Source organism: Theropithecus gelada, chromosome 12 (genome assembly GCF_003255815.1).
Source record: "Theropithecus gelada isolate Dixy chromosome 12, Tgel_1.0, whole genome shotgun sequence".
In the NCBI taxonomy this organism is placed as follows: domain Eukaryota; kingdom Metazoa; phylum Chordata; class Mammalia; order Primates; family Cercopithecidae; genus Theropithecus; species Theropithecus gelada.
The window spans coordinates 74,169,371-74,194,463 of record NC_037680.1 but is presented as its reverse complement, the minus strand read 5'-3'; the positions used below and the strand labels follow the sequence as shown (position 1 = coordinate 74,194,463).

Sequence of the window (25,093 nt, the reverse complement as noted above, 5' to 3'; positions counted from 1 at the left end):
CTACTTCTACAGTGGCCCATTATTTAAAAGCAAAATTTTAAAACATTTTAATATAATTAATATAACATTCTAAGAAAATGATTAATTAGTAATAATTAATGCATTTATTTAGGTATGGTTTCGTCACTTTTGAAACACAAGAAGATGCACAAAAAATTTTACAAGAGGTATGATCTTTTGGTGTATTTAACTTCATTTCTGGAACTTTTGTATTTGAAACTAATCTTTTCAGGGTTCGAATACAGTAATCAATTGCTTTTTTAAAAAGGTTTGCATCTTAAGATTGGCATTGGTCTGTAGGAAACTTAATCTGCAGAAGAGCAAATTCCAAAATCATTATGAGTATGGTTGTGAAACTGTAATATAATGTTTCGCTTTATTTACTTCAACTAAGAACTTGGGGATAGGTCTTTTGCAAAATGTTAATAGCATTTTGAATGTTTAAAAAACACTACAAATGTGGATTCCAACAGTGAGGTTATCTGAGATTATTTCCCTCCTGTGAAAAACATTATATATACTAAGAATATTCACAGAAAAAGCCTATAGCCAGCAATTCAGTGTGATAACTTTGTTAAGGCAAATATAACATTTAACATTTTTAGAAAAAAAGTAGAATTTTAATTATATGTTATTAAAATCATATACAGTCAATCCTTGTTATTTGTGGCAGTTATGTTCTCTGTCATTGCTAGAAACACTGAATTAGCAAATGCTGAACTACCCTTTCTAGGGGAAATACAAGGTAAGGTTCCCAAGAACCTCTGGTCACAATATTGCCATCAACCTATCAATATATAACCTTGTTTTATGTGTTTTTCCATTTAAAGGCATCATATATAACAGATTACTGGTTCATTAACATTGAAACCATGGCCAACAGCACTATAATTCATGCTTGAATTAAGTACATCTAATATATATCTTCTCCATAAGGCCTATGACAGTCTTCTTGTGCTAGCCAGCACTTCAGCAATGCACATGGGGGCCATTTTAAATAGCAAAATCACCAACAAAAAAGCACAAAAATGGAGAAAGTGTGGCACTAAATAGAAAGCTCTCTCTTAGAGTATGAGCACTGGAACAAGAAAAAAGAATATCACCTTATTTGACCTCAGCTGGGAGCATGTGCATCAGGCTACTCAAATTTTCCGCCACTCTGCACGTGTCCACTAATAACCTCAAAATTGCCACAAATATTAATTTTAGGATTACAAATAAATTTTAGCAAATAGGTAAATTCACAAATACAGAATCCATGAGTAATGAGGATTGACTGTATTACAAATGGGGAATTGCGGTCAGACCCAGATCTATTTCAGTCTGAAGACTGCTCTTTCCCACTATTCCTTGCTGATTTCAAAGAATGTTATAGTCTGAATTTTTGAAATTCTTTCTAACTGGTTTTTCCTTATTTATTTTTTAATAATAGTGCTAAAATAATAAAATAATTTCCTTTTTCTTTATTTTAGGCTGAAAAACTTAATTACAAGGATAAGAAGCTGAACATTGGTCCAGCAATAAGAAAACAACAAGTAGGGATCCCTCGTATGTATTGAAAACTAATGTATTTTAAAATATTTTTGCATGGTTCTTTTTTGAAATATGAGACTTTTCATAGAACTTTATTAAAATATCATGTTTCTTTCATTTAATAGTTATTTTAGCAAAGTTGGTGGAAAAACTGAGTATTTTTTGCCACAAAATAATGTATCTCAATTTTTTTTGGTTGAGAAAAAACTTTATATACATAAAGATGCTTAAGTATATTCTGTGTAGTTATATCATTAAAGGAACAATCTTTCATGATGAAAATATCATTTAAAATAGCAAAAGTAATTAGTAATTTAATAATTTAGACTTACTAATGAGAAAAAATTTAATTAGAAAGTAATTTAAAATTAATCAGAGTAAAAATATTGAAAGTGAAAACATAGAACTAATATCAGAAACTCACTGCATGCTATGTACTGTAACCCAGCCAGGTGTGTCATAATTTTCAGGGGGACAATCCCTAAAGCTTTAGGAATTAGCTAAGTTATGTATCTACTTTCCCCAAATGTCTCTAATGCTTTCAATTCTATTATTCTTTCCTCACTCTTTCTCTTTATTAAGTTAGGCATCTTTATAGTTAACTTTTTACCTTTAATATTTATTAAAATTCCAAACAGTCTTTGGCTAGAAGGAGAAATGTGATGTAAAATTAATAACTAACTTATTTTCCCTTGGCCACATCCTAGTGTCTACGGGAATGTTTAAAACATTTGGTAATTATTATGTATAATCTGTTAACAAATTAATAGATTGTATTCATTTGGACTGTTATGCTTTTGACTTAGAAATAATAAATATTCAGTTAATACAGTTGCCACAACTACAACAAAAAAGAGATTGACGTATATTAAGTTTAATTTTGGCTTAGTATTTGTTAATTTAGGAGACAAAATATCCTCAGTAGGTTAATACAAAATGGAATGCACTAAATATGGCAGAATGCTGAATATTTTCAGACTATTGTTGTTACTTGCAAAGATTAAGCTAGAACATGTAGTAACAGTCCTTTAGCCCATTATCACCAGCAATATGTACTAAATAGTAACGTTCATAGTATGATCTACCAGTTGCTGAAATAGAAAATAAATCAGCACTATGCTGAATGCTTTCAAATATACTAATTGTTTTTTCAAAACTACTTAGTGGAAGGGTCAATGTTATGGGTTTTCATTTAATCTTCATAGAACCCCATGACGTATTATTATATCTATTTTTGTAAATAGAAAATTCAATCCCAAAAAGGTAAAGTCATTGTTTTAAAAATGTTTCTGCTGAAATACTCGTAGAGGAGAGTTAATCTTGGCATGTTGTGGTTCCTAACCCACTGCAGCATATTGGAATTGCAAATTTTCTTAAGTCTCACGATTTATGTAAAAACATCATGTATAATTTGCATTCTGTTCCATAATATCATATTGTTTATTTGAATATAAAAATGTTTCCCAAAAACAATTGAATAAAACTGATTCTGTAGGAAGATTACTATGTTCAGCCTCTGCTTTTTCATATCTCCTGGTATACCATCCATCCCTTATCCAACTTTGAGAAGTATGGGGTTAAATAGCCTAATGGTGAGTGGTGGCATTAGCCTTCAAATGCAGGACTGTTTGATTCCAAAGTTCTTTTGACTTTTCTGCAAAGAAAAATAGGTATTAAAAGTACATTTACAAATAAGGGATTCTTATCTTAGTTTTTTCTTAGGTCTGTCATTTCTTTCCATCTCCATTACCAACACCCGAGTCCCAGCTAACCACTTTGTTTACCTTAATTCCTGGAAAATCATCCTAAGTGGTCTCTGTGAATCCAATCTTTCTCCCTTCCAATCCATCATTCACAAGGAAGCCAGAGTGATCTTTCAAAAGTGCACCTCTTATTGTCTTATGCTCAGCTTATTTTGAGATATTCTTCCCTTTTCTTTCCATGCTTTAGCCATCTAGCCTTCTTTCAGTTCCAGAACATACTATACTCCTGTTCTCAGAATCTAATATACTGTTTTCTTTACCTAGAATGTTCTTTGCCATCCAATTCATTCTTTAGTGCTTAGCTGAAAGATCATTTCATCACAAATGTTCCACATATGTGTATATATAGAGATTTTTATATGTTTTTTATATATATATAATAATTGAAATGTTCAGTATCATACCCTATACTGCCTCATGTATTTATCAAAATTGTATTTAATTAATTAATTGTGTAATCAACTAATTACTATCTTCCATACCAGACCTAACTTCTTTGAGGATACAGACCATCTCATGTCTAATTTTTTTATTTTTTGCTGTATCACTAGGGCCCAGTTCAATGCCTTGAGATAGTATGCACTGAAAATTTATTTATTTAGCAGGTAAAGCATGGTTCATGTTCTTTGAATAATAAACCATTATTGAATAATGAACCATTATCATTATCTTTGAATAATAGTTGAATAACTTTTGGGGGGAATCCATGGACCTCCAGAATTGCGTGTAAAATTGTGTTTGACTGTATATATATCTGAGGACAAGGTCCCTGGTTTTCATCAGATTCTCAAAAAGATCTAATTAAGAACCATTAAAATAAATAATAACAATACTAGATCAAATGCAGTGAAAATATAAAAGCTGAGGAGCAATAGTATTACTTAAAGTGATAGGCCCGTGCTATTTGAAGTGTGGTTTGCAGACAGTATCAGTTCATTGGAAGCTGTCAAAATGCAAACTCTTAGACCCTGTCCCAGATTTACTGACTCAGAATCTCTGAAGATAAGTCCCTGGAATTTGCATTTTAATAAACAATTTAGGTGATTCTAATTTATGTGAAACTTTGAGAAGCACTGGTACAGGTGGAAGAAGAATTGTCAGTTTCACTAATTTATATAACCTTGCTGGTTAAGACCCTAATCTAATTTGGCTAATTTAACTTTTAAAGTCTCCTCCATGACAAAAAAAAAATATGTATATTATTTATTGTTTTTTGGTTTGTGGTGGGGGTTTATATAACTTGGCCTGGGAAACGAGATGGGGACCCCAGACTAGCCACATGAAGACTTGAGGTCATGTTTGCAACAGCAGCAGTTGTAGCAAAGGGAGACTAGATAGAGAATAGATCATAGAAAAGAGAGAGAAAAGAGAGCCATAGCATGAATGAATGTTTGCTGATAGGATATCCAAAGAATTAGTAGGGTGGAACCAAAATGTCTTCAGGAAAGTAGAATCTTCTCCAACTCTACTGCCTCCATCATCTTTGAACTTTCAGAAATAAAAGGTCTAGCCAAGACCTTAGGAACTTTACTATAGTGTATATAGTCTTAAAGTAATTATACATAATTTATATTTGTACAAATAATTACTTTGCTGATGATAATCTAAATTGTTAAGCTCTGTGTAGCATACTGGTGTTGGAATCTGAATTGATACATATTTAGTATTTCTTACTAGCATTGTTTATCTTTTCTTTTAATCATCTTAAACTAAAAGCTTTAAGGTATTGAGTTTAAAAATACATGCTTCAAAGATACTTTGACATAAGGAAGTTGTTTTAAATACCTGTGACATTCCATTTTTACCATAGCTACATAGGTATATTAAGATAAATATTTTTCTGAAGTGTTTAGAAACTACATTTTTAACAGTTAAATTGAACGTTTTAATTATTATTATTTAATCTTTGCTTTAGGTTCTAGTATAATGCCAGCAGCTGGAACAATGTATCTAACAACTTCAACTGGATATCCTTATACTTATCATAATGGTGTTGCTTATTTTCATACTCCAGAGGTAACTTCTGTCCCACCACCTTGGCCTGTAAGTAATTTCATTTAAAAAGGATTTCTACCTATTACTTATCGATTTTTTTAATGTTTGTTTTATTTCTGAAATATTTCAACCACAGATAATTACAAATAATAACACACGTCAACTAAATTTAATAGACATCAACATTTTGCAACATTTACTTAAGTTCTTAAAATGGGGAGTAAAGTAAGACAGCTTCAGGTCAGTTCTCCTTACCCCTACTTCCTTACCTTCTTTCCTGTTCAGAAGTAAGCAGAATATCTTTCCTATTCATTTCATATATTTTTACTACAAATATATGTATTCATAAATGACATCTAGTATTGTTTTAGTGGTTTTTAAACACTGTATAAATAATCTAGTTTTTACACTCAGCATTATATTTTTGAGATCAAACCATGTTTGTCTCTTTTTAGATTATATCACATTGATCCTTGTATATGTAGTTCACCTATTTTAATATTTTATAATATTTCATTGTATGAGTGTATTACAATTTTTTATATTCCTCTATTGATGGACATTTTAAGTTTTTTCTACAAACAAGGTTACATTGAATACCCAGATCTTGTATGTATTATGTGAGGGTTTTTCTGGGTGGGGCAGTGGTTTTCTAAGGTTTTACTTATTATATAAATTATCTCTGAATTTTTTTGAAATATTATGAAAACAGTTACTCATTTTTAAGTTGATATCTGAAGTTTATTATAAGTTTAAATAGTTTAGGAATATTGTATATTGTAGGTTTATATATTTTCATCAAAACTTTGTATCTGTAGATTTAGCTTACTTAATAGTGGAAAGTGTCTGCTCTATAACTCAGTTAACAAAGCCGGTCAACCAAATAAAACTACTGAATAAAACTTGCTTTTAGAAAATTCCGACTTTGTTTTTAAACTCAAATAAATGATTTAATATGTATCCATGTGACCATCGGCTAATTTAAGTTTGTTCCCTAGATGAAATAAGTATCATCTCCCCTTTAATACTTCTTATGCAAGCTCTTTCTACTTTGCCTTCTCTCATTTCTCAGGGCATTGCCCTCTTGAGTTGTATATCTGTTTGATGCCCTGTTGGTATTTACATTCCTGAACAAAGCATTATAGCAAGATCCGGAAGGAGTGAGAAATATACCTTTCTTTAGGGAAGGAAAAAGGTGATGGTGAAAGGAGAGCTTTTAAAAGAAGAATACATATTGCACAGACACAGTCACAGGCAGATCACATCAGAAAGCAGTACATATGAAGTTTAGAATATGAAAATTCGTACTCTTAAAGTTATTCATGCCCATGTATTTATTACTGGAAAATTTTTGTACTTCCCTAATGTACCTTGGCCTAGGCTAGGATATATACATAGAATTTCACATTCATGAAATATGCATATCTTTGACTAGATGTTGCCAAAGAGCTTTTGAAAGTGTACATTCTAGCCAACAGTTTATGACAGCCCCATTTTTCCATAATCTGCCAACCCTTAAAATTACCAGATTTTTAAATTTATGTCAATATTATTTTATGCAGTAGTATTTTGTTTTACTTTTCTTTGCCTAACTTGTAGTAATATTGAACATATTTTCATGTATTTATTGGCCATTCTACTTTCTTCTATGAACTGCCTGTTCATATCCATTGTCCATTTTTCTGTTGGGGTGATTTGTTTTTATCTTGAGTTCGTTACATGAATTTTGTGGGTTGCCAATGTCTTCTTCCAATTTGTGGCTTGTTCATTAACTCTTTTTGATTTTTTTCTCATGAAAATTTTACGATTTTTTTGGTCTTTTTTTACAAGAATTTTTTCTTCTTTTTTTATTTTTTATTTTTTCTTATACTTTAAGTTCTAGAGTATATGTGTACAACGTGCAGGTCTGATACATAGGTATACATTTGCTGCAAAAACTCATCATTTACATTAGGTATTTCTCCTAATGCTATCCCTCCCCCAGCCTCCCACCCCCCAACAGGCCCTGGGGTGTGATGTTCCCCACCCTGTGTCCAAGTGTTTTCATTGTTCAATTCCCACCTATGAGTGAGAACATGCGGTGTTTGGTTTTCTGTCTTTGTGATAGTTTGCTGAGAATGATAGTTTCCAGCTTCATCCATGTCCCTGCAAAGGATATGAATTCATCCTTTTTTATGACTGTATAGTATTCCATGGTGTATATGTGCCACATTTTCTTAATCCAGTCTATCACTGATGGACATTTGGGCTGGTTCCAAGTCTTTGCTATTGTGAATAGTGCCACAATAAACGTATATGTGCATGTGTCTTTATAGTAGCATGATTTATAATTCTTTGGGTATATATGCAGTAATGGGATTGCTGAGTCAAATGGTATTTCTAGTTCTAGATCCTTGAGGAATTGCCACACTGTCTTCCACAATGGTTGAACTAGTTTACACTCCCACCAACAGTGTAAAAGCATTCCTATTTCTCCACATCCTCTCCAGCATCTATTGTTTCCTGACTTTTTAATGATCGCCATCCTAACGGGCATGAGGGTATCTCATTGTGGTTTTGATTTGCATTTTCTGACGACCAGTGGTGATGAGTATTTTTTCATGTGTCTGTTGGCTGCATAAATGTCTTCTTTTGAGAAGTGTCTGTTCATGTTCTTTGCCCACTTTTTGATGGGATCGTTTGTTTTTTTCTTGTAAATTTGTTTGAGTTTTTCTTTCTTTTTTTCTTTTCTTTTTTCTTGTAAATTTGTAGAATCTAGATATTAGCCCTTTGTCAGATGGGTAGACTGCAAAAATTTTCTCCCATTCTGTAGGTTGCCTGTTCATTCTGATGGCAGTTTTTTTTTTTTTGCTGTGCAGAAGTTCTTTAGTGTAATTATATCCCATTTGTCAATTTTGGCTTTTGTTGCCATTGCTTTCGTGTTTTAGTTATGAAGTCCTTGCCCATGCCTATGTCCTGAATGGTATTGCCTAGGTTTTCTTCTAGGGTTTTTATGGTTTTAGGTCTAACATTTAAGTCTTTAATCCATCTTGAATTAATTTTTGTGTAAGGTGTAAGGAAGGGATCCAGTTTCAGCTTTCTACACATGGCTAGCCAGTTTTCCCAGCACCATTTATTAAATAGGGAATCCTTTTCTCATTGCTTGTTTTTGTCAGGTTTGTCAAAGAGCAGATGGTTGTAGATGTATGGTGTTATTTCTGAGGCCTCTGTTCTGTTCCATTGGTCTATATCTCTGTTTTGGCACCAGTACCATGCTGTTTTGGTTACTGTAGCCTTGTAGTATAGTTTGATGTCAGGTAGCGTGATGCCTCCAGCTTTGTTCTTTTCACTTAGGATTCTTGGCAATGCAGGCTCTTTTTTGGTTCCATATGAACTTTAAAGTAGTTTTCTCCAATTCTGTGAAGAAAGTCTTTAGGAGCTTGATGGGGTTGGCATTGAATCTGTAAATTACTTTGGGCAGTGTGGCCATTTTCACAATATTGATTCTTCCTATCCATGAGCATGGAATGTTCTTCCATTTGTTTGTGTCCTCTCATATTTCCTTGAGCAGTGATGTGTAGTTCTCCTTGAAGAGGTCCTTCAAATCCCTTGTAAGTTGGATTCCTAGGTAGTTTATTCTCTTTGTAGCAATTGTGAATGGGAGTTCACTCACGATTTGGCTCTCTGTTTGTCTGTTATTGGTGTATAGGAATGCTTGTGATTTTTGCACATTGATTTTGTATCCTGAGACTTTGCTGAAGTTGCTTATCAGCTTAAGGAGATTTTGGGCTGAGACGATGGAGTTTTCTAAATATACGATCATGTCATCTGCAAACAGGGACAACTTGACTTCCTCTTTTCCTCATTGAATACCCTTTATTTCTTTTCTTGCCTGATTGCCGTGGCCAGAACTTCCAATACTATGTTGAACAAGAGTGGTGAGAGAGGGCTCTACGCAAAAAAAACTAGAAAATCTAGAAGAAATGGATAAATTCCTGGACACATACACCCTCCCAAGACTAAACCAGGAAGAAGTTGAATCTCTGAATAGACCAATAACAAGATCTGAAATTGAGGCAATAATTAATAGCCTACCAACCAAAAAAAGTCCAGGACCAGACGGATTCACAGCCGAATTCTACCAGAGGTAAAAGAGGAGTTGGTACCATTCCTTCTGAAGCTAGTTCAATCAATAGATAAAGAGGGAATGCTCCCTAACTGATTTTATGAGGCCAGCATCATCCTGATACCAAAGCCTGGCAGAGACACAACAAAAAAAGAGAATTTTAGACCAATATCCCTGATAAACATCAGTGCAAAAATCCTCAATAAAATACCGGCAAACTGAACCCAGCAGCACATCAAAAAGCTTATCCACCACGATCAAGTCGGTTTCATCCCTGGGATGCAAGGCTGGTTCAACATACGCAAATCAATAAACATAATCCATCACATAAACAGAACCAACAACAAACCCCACATGATTAATCTCAGTAGAAGCAGAAAAGGCCTTCGACAAAATTCAACAGCCCTTCCTGCTAAAAACTGTCAATAAACTAGGTATTGATGGAATGTATCTCAAAATAATAAGAGCTATTTATGACAAACCCACAGCCAGTATCATACTGGATGGGCAAAATATGGACACATTCCCTTTGAAAACTGGCACAAGATTTTTTCATCTTTTTTAGTTTTTGGTTTTTTTTAACTACAAGAATATATTCTATTTTTTTATTTTTAAAGCTATAGTATTGCCACTTTTTACTTCTGGATCTCAAATCTTGAATTTATGTATTGACTAATCCATCTATTTCCTACTATTTTGAAATTAATCTTCTGCCAAATACTAAGTTTCCGTGTGTGTGGGTCTTTTTTCTGCTATTTTGTTCCATTGGTGTATTTGTTCACCTTGCCCAGTTCTAATTATTTTGACTTTATAATGAATCTTGAAATCTTAAAGTACATTGTTCTTCTTCAGGAGTCTCTCATCTATCCTTATGTCTTTGTGTTAATAGGTATACATTTTGTAATTCAGCTTGTTTAGTTCAGTGAAAAACCCTTGTTTTTCTACTAGAATTGCATTAAATAGTGTGAATAACTTGGGACATTTCAGTATTTTAAAATACTGAATCTTCCCATCCATGAGCATGATACATCTCTCCATTTATTTGTCTTATTTTACTTCTATCCATAAAAAAGTTTTCTTTCTCCGTAAAAAAGCTTGACACATCTTTTGTTGAACTTATTCTTAGTAGACTATAGTTTTGTCGCTTTGATGAAAATGCTGTTTTTTAAATAACATTTCCTAGAAGATTGGAGCTGGTGTATAGTAATGCTCTTGATTTTTCAATATTGATATTCTATCAGTAACCCTGCCAAACTCTCATTTACACAATTATTTATGATTCAGTATACTTCTATTTCTTTCACTTCTTTTTTTCCTGGAGTTTTTGCACTGACAGTGTCTCTGCTACAGTATTGATGTAGTGAATACACCATGACCTTGTTCTTGAAAAGGAGCAAATTCAGTGATTCACTATTAAGCTTTACATGTATGCATGTATATATGCACGCATATACATACGCATGTATATATGCACGTATATACATATGCATATAGACACACACACATGCGCATACTTTGTAAGTGGGAAGATACTCTTAACCAGACTTTCTCAATCTTAGCACTGTTGACATTTTGAGCCAGATGATTTCTTTGTTATGAAGGACTGTCCTGTGCACTGTAGGATGTTTAGAAGTATCCCTAGGTTCCCCATAGTTATGACAATCAAAAATGTCTTCCCAACATTGCCGGATGTTCCCTAGAGGACAAAATCACTCATGGTTGGGAATTACTGCCCTAAATCAATTAAGGAAGCTATTTTATACTATGTTTGCTAAGAGTTTTTAATCATAAAAAGGTATGGAATTTTAACAAACGCATTTTCTGTCTCTGTTGAAATTACCATTTTTTCCTCCTTTAATCTATTAATATAGTGAATTACATTATTATTTTCTAATGTTAATCTATGATACAGTTTTATTAGCATACCATAGTCTGTGAATTGTACAAAACTATGATACTTTTCCTCAGTTTTGGGGGTGCAAACATTAAAACAAAACAATATAAGTTAGATCCCACAATATACATTGAATTTTAATTGCTATATTAGAGCCAGTTTTACTATCTGGCAATATAACTTGCCTGTTTTATTGACAATCTGGTTTTAAGTAATCTGTTTTGGGGCTTACTCTTTCACTTTGAATAATCAAGTGTTACCTCTACTTTTTTTACACATGGATTTTTCGCTTATAAGTTTGTCAAACTATTAACTCATTTAAATGTCAAATTACTAAAATAAAAATAAAATATCTTTGCTTTAATTATAGGTATAACAAAGGAATAGAACATTGATTATTTGTAACTAGTGGGAAAATTAGATATGGCTATTCATTCAGTTGTAAATACTATTATAAACATTAACTGTTTCCTGCTGGTCCTCACAATGGAAACAGGCAGCGTCACACTAAGTCTTGCTGTCATTTTCCTCTAAGTATTCTCTTAGAACTATATTTTCATAATCTTTGGAGGTGGTACATTTCAGACTAAAAGCAACTTTTCTGGTGGTTGTTTTAGCATTACTATGGAAATGAAACCACGTGGAAGTAGAAATGTTGTGATGATTTTAATAAATAGACTTAGTAGAGTCGGTAATAATATCAATAAGGGGTAGAAAAATAACATTTCTAATCATAAACCAGAAGTTGACTGGGTTTAGGTAATAATTTGAGATAAATTTTATTGTGAGCTATTTTAAAGGCTTCTGCCTAATTTTTCTTTTTCCATCCTCTTATAGTCACGTTCTGTATGTAGCTCCCCTGTGATGGTAGCTCAGCCCATTTATCAGCAACCTGCATATCACTACCAGGTAAACATAAATTACAGTTAAAATTCTCTCTGAAACTTTCAGTCCTTTCTTAGCTAACTTTCATTTATTTCTCTCATGCAACTACTTTACTAATTACAAAGAGATACTTCATTAGAGAAATGTGAATCAAAACCACAATGATATACCATCTCACACCAGTCAGAATGGCTATTACTAAAAAGTCAAAAATAGCAGATGCTGGCGAGGTTACAGAGAACAGGAACACTTATACACCATTGGTTGGAGTGTAAATTAGTTCAACCATTGTGGAAAGCAGTATGGAGATTTCTCAAAGAACTAAAAGCAGAACTACCATTAGACCAATTACTGGGTATATAGCCAGAGGAATATAAATCATTCTACCATAAAGACACATGCATGCGAATGTTCATTGCAGCAGTATTCACAACAGCAAAGACATGGAATGCCTATCAATGACAGATAGATAAAGAAAATGTGGTACATATACACCAAGGAATATTTTGCAGCCATAAAAAACAATGAGATCATATCTTTTGCAGGGACGTGGATGGAGCTGGAGGCTATTATCCTTAGCAAACTGACACAGGAACAGAAAACCAAATACCACATGTTCTCACTTAGAAGTGTGAGCTAAATGATGAGAACTCATGAACACAAAGAAGGGAACAGTAGACACTGTGGTCTACTTGAGGGTGGAGGTTGGGAGGAGGGAGAAGAGCAGAAAAGATAACTATTGGGTACTGGGCTATGAAATAATTTGTGCAACAAACTCCTGTGACACGAGTTTACCTATGTAACAAACCTTCACATGTATCCCTGAACCTAAAATAAAAGTTTTAAAAATAAATAAAATAAATGATTAGTTAGAAAATAAAAAATAAAAAAGTTAATCCTTGGTAGTGTTTTTTTCTTTGTAAAATTTTTTTCATTGACAAATGATAATTATACCTATTCATGGGGTATGTGGTGATGTTTTGATACATATAATATGGTGATCAAATCAGTGTAATTAGCATATCCATCATCTCAAACATGAATCATTTATTTGTGTTGGGAGCATTCAATAGCCTCCTTCTAGCTATTTGAAACTATGTATTATTGTTAACTATAGTCATCCTATAGTGGTATAGAACATTAGAACTTATTCCTCCCATCTAGCTGTAATTTTAGGGGTGTTTGGGATTTTTTGTTTATTTTTTTTAATTTTTATTTCCACAGGTTTGTGGGGAACAGATAGTATTTGGTTACATGAGTAAGTTCTTTAATGGTGATTTGTGAGATTTTTGATGCACCCATCACCCGAGCAGTATACACTGAACACAATTTGTAGTCTTTTATCCCTTACCCCCTTCCCGCCCCTTCTCCCTAAGTCCTCAAAGTCCATTGTATCATTCCTATACCTTCTCATCCTCATAGCTTAGCTCCCACTTATGAGTGAGAACATAGGATGTTTGGTTTTCCATTCCTGAGGTAGCTGTAATTTTGTATCCTTTCACAAATCTCTCCCTATTCCTCCTTTCCCTCTATCCTTCTCAGCCCCCGGTATTCTTTTTACTTCTATGAGATCAATTTATTTTTATTTATTTTTTGTAGCACATGGTACTCTTTATTGTGACGCTCAGTGGAAAACATCTGTAAACCGGCTTACTGTAGTGATGACAGTTGCAACTCATGCTAAGGCACTTTTATCATATAAAAAAGGGATTAGGGTAGGAGTTACATTCATTTCTTTTTGACAGCAATGGGACCTGAATTCAGAGCTTTGTAGGCATATGCAACTTTTACATCACTTCATGATTTGCGAGTTTGTTTCCTTTAAAAAAAAAAAAAAAAAAGCCTTCTTGCCATATGTAAGTCTAAATGCTGCATATACAAAAACAGGAATACAAGTTGAATTGAGCAACCAGTGTAGACCAGCAGAGGATAAGCTACTCTCTTGTAAACATTGTTTGAAAGGCAGTTGAAAAGACTTGGAATTTTATCACTTATTACAAGAAAGAGGGGGAAAATAAAACTTTTTTATTTCAAAAATATCTGTGCAGGTGACAGATTTTTGAGATCAGTGTTTTTTGGCTTCCACATATGCATGAGAACATGTGTTGTTTAACTTTCTGTTCCTGGCTTATTTCATTTAACATAATTACCTCCAGTTCCATCCATGCTGCCATGAATGATAGGATTTTATTCTTTTTTATAGCCAAATAGTATTCCGTCATGTATATATATACCACATTTTCTTTATTCATCTGTTGGACACCTAGGTTGATTTCATATTTTGGCTATTGTGAATAATGCTGTAATAAACATGGGCGTGCAGATGTCTCTCTGAATCAATGATTTCCTTTTCTCCAAATAAATTCCGCATAGTGGGATTACCAGATCATATGGTAGTTCTACTTGTAGTTTTTTCAGGGACCTCCATACTGTTCTCCACAGTGGTTATACTAGTTTGCATTCCTACTAACAATGTAGAAGAGTTTCCTTTTCTCTACATCCTCACCAGCCTTTGTTATTTTCTCTTTTTGACAATAACCATCCTAACTGGGGTAGATAATACCTCATTGTGGTTTTGACTTACAGTTTCCTGATAATTAGTGATGTTGATCATTTTTTCAAATATTTGTTAGCCATTTCTTTGTCTTCTTTTGAGAAATGTCTATTCAGATCATTTTCCCATTTTTAATCAGTTTATTTTTTGTTTATTTTGCTGTTGTTTATTTTGTTTATCCTTGTATATTTGAATATTAATTGTGTGTCAGATAGGTAGTTTACAGATGTTTTCTACCATTCAACAGGTTGTGTCTTCACTCTGTTGATTGTTTTCTTCACTGTGCAGGAACTTTTTAGTTTAATGTATTCAAACTAATGGGATGAATTAGGGAGAATTCCCTCTGCTTCGATTTTTTGGAATAGTTTGGGAAGACCTGTATTCTTACCTAAAGGTTTGGTAGCATTCAGCCATGTAGTTCTGGACTTTTCTTTGTTGGAAGACGTTTTAATTACTGATTCAATCTTGTTACTTAAATTTGTTTCTTCAGGTTTTCTTTTCATTTTCTTTTCTTTTTTTTTTTTTTTAAAGACGGAGTCTCGCTCTGTCGCCCAGGCTGGAGTGCAAGTGGCGCAATCTCGGCTCACTGCAAGCTCGGCCTGCCAGGTTCACGCCATTTTCCTGCCTCAGCCTCCCGAGTAGCTGGGACTACAGGCGCCCGCCACCTCGCCCGGCTAATTTTTTATTTTTTTTAGTAGAGACGGGGTTTCACCGTGTTAACCAGGATGGTCCCAATCTCCTGACCTCATGATCGACCCGCCTTGGCCTCCCAACGTGCTGGGATTACAGGCATGAGCCACTGCGCTTGGCCTTGTTTCTTAAGGTTTTCGATTTCTTCAATCTTGGTTTAGTCTTGGCAGATTGTGTATGTTCAGGAATTTATCTGTTTCTTCTAGGTTTTCTAATTTATTGGCATATAGTTGTTCATAATAGTCTCTACTGATCCTTTGTATTTATGGTATCCATTGTGATGTCTTTTTCATTGCTGATTTTATTTATTTGGATCTACTTTCTTTTTTTTTCTTAGACTAACTAATGGTTTGTCGATTTTATCTTTTTAAAAAGTCAACCTTTTGTTTTGTTAATATTTTGTATTGTTATGTAGTCTCAACATTGTTTATTTCTGCCCTAATTATTATTATTTCTTTTCTTCTACTAATTTTGGGTTTAGCTTGTTCTTGCTCTTATAATTCTTAGAGGTACATTGTAAGGGTGTTTATTTGAAATATTTCTAATTTTTTGATGTAAGCATTCATTGCTATAAATTTGCCTCTTAATACTGCTACTGTTGTGTCCCATAGGTTTCAGTATGTTGTGTTTCTGTTTTCATTCTTAATTTCTTCCTTCACCCACTGGTCATTCAGCAGTATGTTGCTTAATTTCCATGAATTTGTATAGTTTTGAATGTTTTTCTTCTTATTGATGTCTTCTTTTTTTCTATTGTGTCAGATGAGATACTTGATATAATTTCAGTTTTTTTTTAATTTTTTGAGACTTGTTTTGTTTCCTAAAATATGGTAATTCTGGAGAATGTTTTATATGCTGATGAAAAGAAAGTATATTCTGCAACTATTCAGTTAAATGTTCTGTAAATAGCTGTTTGGTCTGTTTGGCCTGTGGTGCAGTTTAAATCCATGTTTCTTTGTTTTTGGGTTTTTTTTTTTTGGTTTGTTTTTGTTTTTGTTTTTTGTTTTGTTTTGAGAAAGAGTCTCACTCTTGTCACCCAGGCTAGAGTGCAATGGCACGGTCTCGGATCACTGCAACCTCTGCCTCCCAGGTTCAAGCAATTCTCCTGCCTCAGCCTCCTGAGTAGCTGGGATTACAGGTGCACGCCACCACGCCAGGCTAATTTTTGTGTTTTTAGTAGAGATGGGGTTTCACCATGTTGGTCAGGCTGGTCTCGAACTCTTGAACTCATGATCTGCCCACCTTGGCCTCCCAAAGTGCTGGGATTACAGGCCTGAGCCACTGTGCCCAGCCTGTTTATTTTCTTTCTAGATAATCTGTCCAATGCTGAGAGTGGGGTGTTGAAGTCCCCAACCACTATTTTATTGGGGTTTCTCCCTCTCTCTTTAGATCAAATAAGACTTGCTTTATATATCTGGGTGCTTTGTGTTGGGTACATATGTATTTACATTGTTATATTCTCTTGTGGAATTGATCCCTTTATTATTATATAAATGTCCTTCTTTGTCTCTTTTTAAAGCTTTTAACTTGAAGTCGGTTTTGTCTGATGTAAGTGTAGCTATTCCTGCCTGCTTTGGTTTCTATTTGCATAGAACATGTCTTTCTATCCCTTCACTTTCAGCCTAGGTGTGTCTTTACAGGTAAGGTGAGTTTCTTTTAGGTAGCATTCTTTTTTTAATCTATTCACCCAGTCTCTATCTTTTAAATGGAGAATTTAACCCATTTGAATTCAGGGCTGTTATTGACAGGTGAGGACATCCTGTCATTTTATTTATTGTTTTCTGGTTATTTTGCATATCTTTTGTTCCTTGTTCCTTCTCTTTTTGGTGATTTTTTGTGGCTGGGTTCTCTGTAATTATAAGATTTGATTCTTTTCTTCTCTTTGTCCTTTGTGTAATGACTGTCCCAGTGAATTTTATAGTTTTGCATGTTTCATGAGGGTTGTTATCATCCTTTCACTTCCTGATGTAAGACTCCCTTGAATATTTTTTTTGTAAGGCCAATCTAGTGGTGATAAATTCTCTTAGTTTTTGCTTGTCTATGAAAGAGTTGGTTTTTTTAAGAGACGGAGTGTAGTGGCATGATCATAGCTCACTGCAGCATCAAACTCGTAAGCTCAAGTAATCCCTCCCACCTTAGCCTGCCACACAGCTGAGACTACAGGCATGTGCCATGCCTGCTAATTTTTTTAAAGAGATAGGGTCTTGCTATGTTGCCCAGGCTGGTCTCAAATTCCTGGGCTCAAGTAATCTTCCTGCCTTAGTCTCCCAAAGCACTGGGATTACAAGTGTGAGCCACCACACCTGGCCGTGTAAAAGACTGTATTTCTCCTTCATTTCTAAAAGATAGCTTTACTGGGTCTAATATTCTTGGCTGGCAGGGTTTTTTTCCTTCAGTATTTTGAATGTATCTAAATATATCATCCATTCTCCCCAGTAAGATTTCTGCTAAGAAATCTACTGTTAGTATAATGGGGATTCCTTTAATTGTGACTTGACACATTTTTCTTGCTGCTTTTAAAATTCTTTCTCTTTGACTTTTAACAATTTGACTATAATGTACCTCTGAGAGGATCCGTTAGATTGAATCTACTAGGATTCTTTGAGTTCCCCAGACCTGAATATCCATCTCTTCTCCCAAGACTTGGAAAATGTTCTGCTATTATTTCATTAAACGTGTTGTCCTCACATTTTCCCTTCTCTTTTCCTTCTTAAATGCCCATTATATGAATGAATATTTATCCTCTTCATGGTGTCTTATAAATCCTGTAGGTTTTCTTCATTCTTCTTCTTTTTTTTTTTTTTTTTTTTTTGTCTGCCTGTGTTATTTCAAAAGACCTGTCTTCAAGTTCAGAAATTCTTTCTTCTGCTTGGTCTAGTGTATTGTTGAAGATCTCAGTTGTATTTTTATTTCATTCGTTGAATTCTTCAGCTCTAGGATTTCTGTTGTTTTTTTATGATATCTATCTCTTCGTTAAATTTCTCATTCAAATTATGAGTTGTTTTCCTGATTTTGTTGAATTGTATGTCTGTGTTCTCTTGTATCTCGCTGAATTGCCTTAAAATTATTATTTTGAATTCTTTTTCTGGCAGTATGAAATATATGCAAATATTTCCCTGTGATTGGGGTCTGTTACTAGAGAATTACTATTTTTATTGGAGGTAACATGTTTCCTTGATGGTTGATGTGTCCCTACATTGATTTCTACACATCTGGTACAAAAGTCACCTTTTCAAATCTGAAGTAGGTTTCATAGGGGAAGACTTATTTCTGTGAATGGATTTTGGGGTGTTGGTTCAGTGGGGTGCATTGGCCTTGGTTCTAGGTGGACATAGTAGGGTAGTCTCTGTGTAGTCTCTTAAGCTGTAATACTCTCTAGTTGTATTTGCAAGTTTCTCAGTGACCTAGGACAAGAGAGTCTGTGATAATGGTGGTGGGGCTTGGGCTTGCTGGGCTGTTCCTCAGGTCAGGGCTGTGTATATGAACATGGTAAGTCTGGCTCGCTTGGCTTGGGGCCACAGGGCTGTTACTCTGGCTGAGAGCACAGGCATGCAGTTTCTCAGCCAGCCTCGGGGAGTGCCCACCAAAGGCAGCCTGTGGGGCTGTTTCTCGGGTTGGGTATGCAGGCACATGGCTCCTTGGCTGACCTGGGGGTGCATCTGCTGGGGACAACCCATGGGACTGTTTCTCAGGCCGTGGACACAGCTGCATGGCTGCTTAGTTGGCTAAAGACATGTTTGTCAGGGACTGTTTCTCCAGCTCGGGATGCAGGTACACAACTGCTCACCTGGTCCAGGGGGCATGTCTGCTGGGGGTGGCCCACAGGGCTATTTCTCCAGTCTGGGACATAGGCACAAGGTGGATCACCTGGCCTGGAAACGTTTCTGTTAGGGCTGTTCCATAGGCCCAGAATGCAGGCACAGGGCTATTGGTCGGCCTGGGATCATGCCCACTGGAAGCAGCCTGTGGGGCTTCTTCTCAGGCCTTGGACACAGGTTCAAGGCTGCTCAGCTGTCCTGGGGATGTGTCTGCTAGAGGGGTGGGCACGAGGCCAATTCTTAGGCCTGAGGCATGGACACACAGCCACTCCACTCCCCTGGGGACGTTTCTGCCAGTGGCAGTCCCCAGAGCTGTTTCTTGGGCTCTAATTATATGCACAGGATAGGTCAGGGGCTTATCTGCAGGGCATGAGGCACCTCTGGGCTGTTTCTCAGCCCTGTATGCAGGTGTGTAACCTTTCCGTCTCGGCAGCATGTCAGCTGCTACCAGGCTTGAGGACCTCTCCTGCTCAGGGGAGTGCAGCAGTTTGACCAGCTAAAGAGTGGGTTCACCCTGGGCAGGTCAGCCAAATTGTTCCTCTAGCTGGAGGTGAGGGCAACAGAAGGTGGTTTCCGTACTGTACAGAGCCAGAATCACAGCCAATCTTAAGCCTCAGGTTCCATGCTGCTGGGGTTGTGTTCAGCCACTGCTACGGACTTGGCGGAATGAAAATGGAACCCCAGTGCTGGAGACATGCAATAGCTATTGGCCCCCTAGAAGAGGGAGCACTTCAGAGGCGGCTGTGGCCTCAAGATGCTGTCACACTGTAGCAGCTTGGCTCACAGGATGGGATTGAGGGGGTGAGGAGTACATACTTTGTACTCCTAATTTGGGGCAACGCAGCCAAGAATTCCCAGCAACTCTTCAAACTGTGAGACTATGGGATTCTCCTGTTGCAAGGAGTGTGGGTGTTTGCAGTAGCAATGCAGGCTGGTGGGGATCTTCTGCATACCTTTTCCCTGCAATAAGAAATTGCAGGACTCCAGGCAGATCCAATCCTAGCAAAAGAGAAGGGGTTGCAGAGGCTGAGTGGCTCCATGCTGTGCTCCTGGATTTGCAATCACCACAGGTGTGTCTCCACTCCCCTGCTGCACTCTAGCACTCTCCCTTTGATGCTCCTATCAAATTGTAGCTGTTTATTCATTGCCTTAGTCCTTTCTTGTGGCGGGATGGGGAGCCAGTGGAAAATGAATGCCAGGCATCTCTGGTCAGCCATCTTGCTGACATCATGCCTCTCTTTTTTCACGAGGGAACTAAACAATATCATACAAGAAGATGGACTCTTTGCTTCCTTTTACCAAATGTAATGAGGTCAGTTTTGCTCCCCTGGCTAACATTTAATCTAAAAAGTCTTCAGCAATAATTCCCAAAGTAAGATACAGGTATTGGACTGCAAGCTGGTTTTTTAATGTTAACATACGTCAGTTTCTGGCTATATTATATTTAACATAATTTATATTAAAGTAAATAATATATTGTGGTTTATTATATATTATGACATCCTCTTTCAGTTAACCAGCACTCTTCATTAATTCTAGTGAGAAACTGGGGATAAGTGAACTATAATGACAGACCATTTTGGTCTATAGCGGGGTCATCAGACTATGGCTTGCAGAACAAAATCTAGCAGCAGCCTGCTTTTGTAAATAAAGCATTATTGGAACACAGCCACTTTTGTTTACTTATTGTCTATGGCTGTTTTTGTGCTACAGTAGACGAGTTGAGTAGTTGGCAGTTACTCTTCTTTTTCCCCTTATCCCAGCCCTAGGCAACCAGTAATCTACTTACCTGTTTTTCTAGATTTGCCTATTCTGGATATATCCTATAAAAACAATCATACAATATGTGGTCTTTTGTGACTGGCTTCTTTCATTTAGCATAATGATTTCAAGATTTATCTGTGTCATGATAAATGAGACATGGCATGTCTTAGTACTTCATTCTCAAATAATAATATCCCATTGTATGGATACACTGTACCACATTTTGTTTATCCATTCATCAGATGATGGACGCTTGAGTTATTTCTACTTTTTGACTGTTATAAATAATGCTGCGATGGACATTCACATACAAATTTTATGTGAATATATATTGTTAATTCTGTTAGGTCTTGTAACTAGGGTGGAATTGCTGGGTCATATGGTAACTCTGTTTAACCTTTTAAGGAAGTATTTATTTTCCTAAAGGGGTGCACCATTTTACATTCCCACCAGCAGATTATGGGGGTTCTAATTTCTCCACATGCCCATCAACACTTATGATCTACTTTTTTGATTAAAGCCATCCTAGTGGGTATGAAGTGTATTATGGTTGTATTATGGTTTTGATTTGTATTTCCCTGAAGGCTAGTGGTGTCGAGCGTTATTTCTTGTGTTTATTGGCCGTATGCATATCTTCTTTGGAGAAAAGTCTATTCATATCATTTACCTATTTTTAAGTTGGGTTACTTGCCTTTTGATTATTAAGTTGTAAGCGTTCTTTATACATTCTTGATATAAGTTCCATATTTTCTCTCATCCTGTGGGTTGTATTTTCACTTGCACAAAAGTTTTGATGAAATCAAATTTAACTATTTTTTGTTGTTGCTTTGTTGTTTGCGCTTTTGGAATTTTACAAACATTTCCTAATTCAAGGTCAAGACATTTACATCTATGTTTTTTTCTAAGAGTTTTATAATTTTAGCTCTTTAATTTAAGTCTCTGGTCCATTTTGAGTTAATTTTTGTATATGGCTTTAGTTGATTTTTGTGTATGGTGTGAGGGTTCAACTTAATATTTTTGCCTGTAGATATCTAGTTTTAACCCTTGTTTATAATCTGAGTGGGTTTTTCTTTTCTTTTATTTAATTTTAGGCCACCGCACAGTATTTACCAGGACAGTGGCAGTGGAGTGTTCCTCAGGTAAATGTTAACTTTCAATATATAATTTTAAATCCTTCTTTCGTTATATTCTTGTGATGACTGCATGAATACTAAAGTCAGGAGAACTAGATTTGAGACCTTCCTCTATTTATTAACATTCTTTTGGCAGTTTGTTTTCAGTTTCTTTATTTGTAAAAATGTATGTAATGATACTATACCTGTGTAAGTTTCCTTATATGATTTTTGTGAATATCAAATGATAATGCATAAGTGAAAGCATTTTATAAATGTGTACTGTATAAACATGAAAACTTACTCTTTTTTACTATTAGTATTATTTGAAAATTTAGCATTTTTCTAGCTTCACTTGGATTTGGCTTCAGTTCTTATTCCGTTCCTAAATAAGTATTCTATTTTCCAACTTTTGGTGACAAACAGTACTTCACCAAAAAATTGTTTAATGACATTTTCCCACTTCCTTTAGAAGTCACAGAGCTGAGAGCAGACATTTATGTCAATTTAAATACCATAGGTCACTTTATTACAACCTTTACTGGTGATATTAATATAACCATAATTATTATCTGGATTTATATATGAGGTTCTGAGTCATTAAGAAGTTTTAGTGCTTACCAGTGATAAGATTATTTACATCTACACAATTGGAATTTATAACAGATTAGTTTCTGATCCATTGCTGAGATACTTCTGTGCTATTCCTAAAAAAAAAATTTAGTAAAATATAAAGCAAATACTTCTCTCATCTGTTGGCTAAGTCATTTGGTTTAACAGAAATAAGTAATCGTATTTGAATTAGAAATGTGGTTTTGTGTTTTAGCCTCCTGCCTCTTCTGCTCCCTTCTTATACCTGCAACCTTCTGAGGTTATTTATCAACCAGTGGAAATTGCACAGGATGGTGGATGTGTTCCTCCTCCACTGTCTCTGATGGAAACTTCAGTTCCAGAGGTATGTATTAGTCTTAAAGTAATTGATCTATAACTACCTCATGTTAATATTTATTTCTTTTTCTCTTTTTTAAATTTGTTCACGACCCTCATTGAAACTGCTTCATCTTCTGTTTTGTTGATTTATTCAAATCTCTTCCCCTTTCTTATATCTAAGAATGCATCATCTTAGACTTTTTCACTAACTAGTTCTGAACCGTTCCCCAAATCAACCATCCACTCCACTATGCTAATCTTTGATTTGATCTTTTTGAAATAGTAAAATTCCAAATACCCTGCATTCTCATTTTGCCTGTCAATCTGTATTGTTACTAACATTCTAATAGTCAAAAGCATATAATTAAGATGAAGAAGAAAAAAATCTCTAAAAAAATTCTTCCTACAAAAATGTAAATTAAATTTATAATTACAAATTTTAATATCCTCTTCAGCATCTTTAAATTATATTTCTGATCCATTACTTATAGCTTCACCATCTGTGTGCCAGGAACTGTGCATGGTATGTTTTATTTTATATTTTATTTATTTTATATTATTTTAAGTTCCAGTATATATGTGTAGGATGTGCAGGTTTATTACCTAGGTAAACCTGTGCCATGTTGGTTTTCTGCATCTATTAGCCCATCCCCTAGGTGTTAAGCCTGGCACGCATTAGCTATTTTTCCTGATGCTCTCCCTTCCCCAGCCCCCAACAGGTCCCACTGTGTGTTGTTCCCCTCCCTGTGTCCATGTGTTCTCATTGTTCAGCTTCCACTTACAAGTGAGAATGTGCGGTGTTTCGTTTTCTGTTCCTATGTTAGTTTGCTGAGGATAATGGCTTCCAGCTCCTTCCAGCAAAGGACATGATCTCGTTCCTTTTTATGGCTGCATAGCATTCCATGGTGTATATGTACCATATTTTCTTTATCCAGTCTATCACAGATGAGCGTTTGTGTCGATTCCATGTCTTTGCTATTGTGAATAGTGCTGCAATGAACATATACATGCATGTATCTTTATAATAAAATGATTTCTATTTCTTTAGGTATATACCCAGTAATGGGATTGCTGGGTCAAATGATATTTCTGCCTCTAGGTCTTTGAGGAATCACCACACTGTCTTCCACAATGGTTGAACTAATTTACATTTCCACCAACAGTATAAAAAAGCATTCCTATTTCTCCACAGCCTTACCAGCATCTGTTGTTTCTTGACTTTTTAATAATCGCCATTCTGACTGGTATGAGATGGTATCTCATTGTGGTATTGATTAGCATTTCTCCAATGATCAGTGATGTTGAGCTTTTTTTATGTTTGTTGGCTGGATAAATGTCTTTTTTGAGAAGTGTCTGTTCATGTCCTTTGCCGACTTTTTAACGAGGTTCTTTTTTTTTTTCTTGTGAATTTGTTTAAGTTCCTTGTACATTCTGGATGTTGGACTTTTGTCAGATGGATAGATTGCAAAAATTTTCTCCCATTCTGTAGGTTGTCTGTTGACTCTGATGATAATTTCGTTTGTTGAGCAGAAGCTCTTTAGTTAATTAAAACCCATTTGTCAATTTTTGCTTTAGTTGCAATTGCTTTTGATGTTTTCATCATGAAGTCTTTGCCTGTGCCTAAGTCCTGAACGAATGGTATTGCCTATATTTTCTTCTATGGTTTGTGTGTGTCTATGTGTGTGTGTGTTTGTTTGTTTGTTTTGGTTTCTTTTTTTTTTTTTTTTTTTTTTTGAGACGGAGTCTCGCTCCATCACCCAGACTAAAGTGCAATGGCGTGATCTCATCTCACTGCAACCTCCACCTCCCAGGTTCAAGCGATTCTCCTGCCTCAGCCTCCTGAGTAGCTGGAACTACAGGCATGTGCCACCTCGCCCAGCCAGCTAATTTTTTCTTATTTTTAGTAGAGACGGGGTTTCACCATGTTAGCCAGGATGGTCTCGATCTCCTGACCTCGTGATCTGCCCACCTCGGCCTCCCAAAGTGCTCGGATTACAGGCATGAGCCACCACACCCAGTCCTTCTATGGTTTTGGTAGTTTTGGGTTTTACAC

At 35.4% G+C, this 25,093-nt stretch overlaps 1 protein-coding gene across 4 annotated transcripts in view; it reads left to right on the top strand.

The window, feature by feature from the left end:
- BOLL (boule homolog, RNA binding protein) overlaps positions 1-25,093 on the top strand; it is a 61,864-nt gene that overhangs the window by 9,344 nt on the left and 27,427 nt on the right. For 3 of the 4 annotated variants that reach the window (XM_025404566.1, XM_025404564.1, XM_025404565.1), the window contains exons 4-9: positions 113-167; positions 1,473-1,548; positions 5,212-5,339; positions 12,128-12,199; positions 22,090-22,137; positions 22,937-23,065. In XM_025404566.1, coding sequence (XP_025260351.1) covers positions 113-167; positions 1,473-1,548; positions 5,212-5,339; positions 12,128-12,199; positions 22,090-22,137; positions 22,937-23,065 — 508 coding nt within the window. The remainder of the gene's footprint in view (positions 1-112; positions 168-1,472; positions 1,549-5,211; positions 5,340-12,127; positions 12,200-22,089; positions 22,138-22,936; positions 23,066-25,093) is intronic. The other variant, XM_025404567.1, reaches the window with a different exon arrangement.